Here is a 4,418-nt window from a genome sequence, read left to right as displayed (position 1 = left end):
TCCCAAAAGATATCCACATTCTAATCCCTAGAATCTGTGAATGGCCCATTGCAAGAAGAAAAACCATGGTGTAGACGTGATTCAGTTAAGGATCTTGAGATGGGGACATTATTCTGAATAATCTGGTGCTTCCTAACCCCAACCCCTGTATTTTGTAATTAAAAGTCAGAGGGGGATTTGACATGGAAAGGAAAGGAGATGAGAATGTATCATGGAGGCAGAGTTTGGAGTGATGTGGCCACAGGACCAGGATGGTCAGCAGCCCAGAAGCCAGAAGCAGCCCTTAGTGAACTCACCCTGAGAGCCCCCAGAAGGAACAGAGCCCTGCTGCCCCCTGACCTCCCCACAGTGATATCAGTGTTGGGCTTCTGACCTCCAGAGGTACAAGAGAATCAGTTGTTTTAAGTCACCAAGTTTTCGGAGGTTTCTTGCAGCAGCCACAGGACACCAAGCCAGGAACCTGTGGCGTCTCCCTGTGTACTGGTCAGGGGACTTGCTGGGGGGGCGGTGCATTAGCCTGGATGGGCTCATGGAAGGGAGAGCAGGCTGGGGGCAGACCCTGTGCTCAGTTTTACATCCTGCTCCTGAAAGGACTGTGGAGTGCACCCTGGGAGCTGTCCAGTTGGCAGGGGTGCTGGTCTCTGGAGCTCTTGGGAGAGCTTGAGGAAGGAAGCATTTGCCTCAGGTGCTGGTGAGTGATGCAGAGAGTGAGGAGTGCTCTTGAGTGTGGGGAGTAAAACAATGTGAACTCCAGGTTGAAACCTGGAGATGCCCCCCAATTGTGATAAATGGAAAATAAAGTATACTGGACATGACGGGAGAGAAAGCATAGTGCAGAAAGAGCACCAAGCAGGCTGGCTGTGCGTCTGAGGGGACAGCAAACGAGGGCTAGGGCTGCTGCTAGTGGAAACCATGTGCCTGGACACCAAGGCAGGCTGGGAGATCCCTCAGTCCAAGACCAGCAGGACCGTTGTAATTCCTGTTTTTCTCTTGCCATGGTTTTCATTCACGAACGCAGGATGAGAAATCTGTAAGGAATGCAGGATGATTTCTGCAACTATTTCCTTCTGGGATGCTTGCATTCAGGTCCCAGAATGCTGGTTACTCTAGAGTTAATTATCAGCCACAGCAAAAGGCCACTACCCTATGGAAACCACCCTCGACTCAAGGCCCGAGACTGCAGGATCATAACAAGACCAGTGGAGATGTGCGGGGCAAGCGATTTATTAAAGCAACATGTTGAAACCTTTACAATTGTTAGTGAAGATCAGGGTATCGTTGAAAGACTGGAAACCGAGCTGAGCGTTTTTACATGTCACACACCACATCTTAGCACTATTTTCAGCTGAAATCGGAAAAAAAAAAAAAAGGAAGAATGGTGAGGTCAGTCATGCTGCTGCTGGTGATGATAGGCTAACATCAAAGAGGCCAGTGGGATTTTGCTCCTAACGGCAATTGGAAAGGCAGAGGCAAGAACTCAGTTTGGGAAACTGAGGCCTAGACCTGGTGGCCTTACAATACCCATTCTGGTGAGAAAGCAGCCTTTCCCCACCAGACCAATAGACCTGGGAAGACCCAGGAGTTAGGTCCAGCGTTTTCATGGAGGGAGAGGGGAGGGGTTGACAGTGCAGCCAGAGGTTGTTGCCTGGGCTGTCCCAGGATTGTGGAGTCTCCTGATCCCTATAATGGGGGACCCAGGGCTCTGAAGCCAGGCAGGGCAGGGAGGGCCTCTGAGAAACACGCCATCCAGGAGATCCCAGCCTTCCCATGGGAGAATTCTGCCTGGTGGCCAAGGGTCTTATCAAGCCTGACCCTGCCGCTTCTGTGGGTATTTGCAGCCAAACCTCAGGACAGCAATCCAGAAGCAGCCAGGCTGAGAGGGCCCTGGAATCTCTGATTTCTTGAGAAAGACATAATGAGAACATCCCCCTTCCGTGGCATTGCAGGAGGTAGAGCAGTGAAAAAGTCTTGGCCCACTGGCTGTGGTCAGGACAGTGTCACGGATGAGGGGTGGATAGTGGGCCCTGCGGAGCTGCGAGGGGCTCCTGGCTCTGCAGAAGCTGCAGAGGAGCCCAGTTCACCAGCACCCTGTCTGGGAGGCCCGGCTCTAGGTCCCCCCAAGCCTTCTCTCCCTGTTCAAGTCTCCCACACTCCCCGGGACATTCCACAGTGACTATGTCCACTGCGTGAGGGTAGGTTGGCCCAGGAAAGCTCCCAGCAGGGAGACGGCCGTGCTTGGCCCTTCACCATCCCTGCCTGGGCCCTAGCTCACTCCCCATGTCCTCAGCACACTCTGGGGACACAGTATCCAGGCAGGCCACCTGAGGAGAAACATGCAGGAGGCTGTGTGCAGCTGAGTTTAATTCTGCCTCTGCAAAAAGGAGAAAGAAATTACCAAGGCTTTTTCAATGAGAAGTCGATCACTCAAAGGTATCTGATCCGTGCAGTGCTTCACTTGCAACTTGGCTGCAAGAGCTTCCGGAGGTGGATTAAATTTGGCAACTTGTAACTTTAACAGATCGTCATTTAAGAAGAAGAAGCCTGTGATCTCAGAAGCAAGAGCTGGGCAGGCAAGGGCATTGGCTGCAGCACAAAAATAAATATATTGTTGATGTTAGGAAAGTCGGTTTTTCTCTCATGGCTCCCTGATGTTACATCAGACAGGATCCCCTGGATTCTATGTTTCTGTACCATTACTGTGCTGGTGACAATACCAGAAATTCCAGGTGTGAATTTCCCAAGGTCACACAACAAAGGTAAGAGCTTCATATCCTCAGCTAGACTTCTTTTTCTTTTTTTGAGACAGGGTCACCCAGACTGGAATGTAGTGGCACAATCTCGGCTCACTGCAGCCTCAATGTCCTGGGCTCAAGCGATCCTCCCTCAGCCCCCAAAGTAACTGAGACCACAGGTGCATGCCACCATGCCCAGCTAATTTTTTTGGATTTGTTTCTTTTTTTAGAGATGGCGTTCGCCATGTTGCCCAGGCTGGTGTCAAATTCCTGAGCTCAAGTGATCTGCCCACCATGACCTCCCAAAGTGCTAAGATTACACGAATGAGACACCATGCCTGGCCCACAACTTGACTCTTGACAACCATAACTTTACTCCATTCTCATAGCCACTCCTGGAAGAAGCTTTAATCACCAGTGATCGGAGGAGGCTCAGAGGGGGTGAGCATTGTGCCCAAGATCAAGGAGTGGGAAGTGTCGAAGCCCAGATTCACCCCAGACCTCACATTACATCATCTGACACAGATCCCATTCAGAAGTGAAGCTCAGGCAGAAGAATTCCTAACATTTGCCTGCATTGATTTTTCTACAAAACTCCCTAGATACTGGGGATTACAAGAAATAGCTCTAAGCAGCCAGACTCAGTGGCTCACGCCTGTAATCCCAGCACTTTAGGAGGCCAAGGCGGGCAGATCATCTGAGGTCAGGAGTTCGAGACCTGCCTGACCAACATGGAGAAACCCCGTCTCTGCTAAAAATACAAAATCAGCCAGGCATGGTGGCGCATACCTGTAATCCCAGTTACTCAGGAAGGCTGAGGCAGAAGAATCACTTGAACCCAGGAGGCAGAGGTTGCGGTGAGCCCAGATCGTGCCACTGCACTCCAGCCTGGGTAACAAGAGTGAAACTCGGTCTCAAAAAAACAAAAAAGAAGAAGAAGAAATCACTTTAAGCTTTATGAATCTTATTCAACAAGCACAGAAAAGGGTCTGGAATTTTGTTTGGTTTTGTGCAGGTGCTCTTGTGCTCAGAGGAGCGTGCGTCCCAGGGGCTGGTGCTGGACTCATGACTGATGTACTCACCCCGGTAGCAGCAAAGGGCCAGCGTGACCAGCAGGAGACACACCGACAGCCTCATGGTGGCTTATTCTGCTGTGAGCTCAGCTTTCACAAACAATGAGTGATTTGGATTCGACTCCAGGAGCCTGTGTAGTCGTGGAGGCCAGGGCTATTTGTACCTAGGGAGCCTGGCTGGTCCTGCCCACTGGGGCACCTGGTAAGTCACGAGGCCTGGCTCCCAGCCCGCCCTTCCAAGCCAGGGCTGCTGCCATCCATCAATGTGACCTCCTTAGGAATCTCTGCATCCGAGTGAGGCAGAGCACAAGACAGCAGCCCTGTGGGAACTCTGCTCTGTGCTCCAGGTGAGTGTTCAGGCACATCTGTAAATATTCCTGGGATTCTCAATTTCCTTATGAGCTTTTGCTGATTAGTTCTTTTTATCTTTGTAGCAGTGCAAGGGCACAGGTGAGTTCTGGCTTTGGAAGGCACAGGAAGCTGGAAGGCTGTGTTCTGGTTATAGGAGAGCAGGGACATAAGGAGACCCTGCTTTGATCCCCCTGCATGTCTGACAACCAACCAGGCTTGTTTCAGTTGCACCTTGGGCAAGTCTAATCCTTCCCTTCAGCCC

The 4,418-nt window shown here is 51.2% G+C and overlaps 1 protein-coding gene across 1 annotated transcript; it reads right to left on the bottom strand.

Moving 5' to 3' along the window:
- Positions 1–1,206: 1,206 nt before the first annotated feature.
- SCGB1D4 (secretoglobin family 1D member 4) lies at positions 1,207–3,972 on the bottom strand. The gene is made up of 3 exons (XM_033205170.1): positions 3,815–3,972; positions 2,396–2,583; positions 1,207–1,345 (listed from the first exon to the last, which is right to left on the bottom strand). The coding sequence occupies exons 1-3, from the start codon at positions 3,867–3,869 to the stop codon at positions 1,316–1,318; spliced, it is 273 nt and encodes a 90-aa protein (XP_033061061.1). The 5' UTR covers positions 3,870–3,972; the 3' UTR covers positions 1,207–1,315.
- Positions 3,973–4,418: the final 446 nt, after the last annotated feature.

This window comes from Trachypithecus francoisi, unplaced genomic scaffold (genome assembly GCF_009764315.1).
Source record: "Trachypithecus francoisi isolate TF-2019V2 unplaced genomic scaffold, Tfra_2.0 Lachesis_group8, whole genome shotgun sequence".
Taxonomy (NCBI): Eukaryota; Metazoa; Chordata; class Mammalia; order Primates; family Cercopithecidae; genus Trachypithecus; species Trachypithecus francoisi.
The sequence above is the reverse complement of the archived record's forward strand: the minus strand, read 5'-3'. Positions and strand labels throughout refer to the sequence as shown.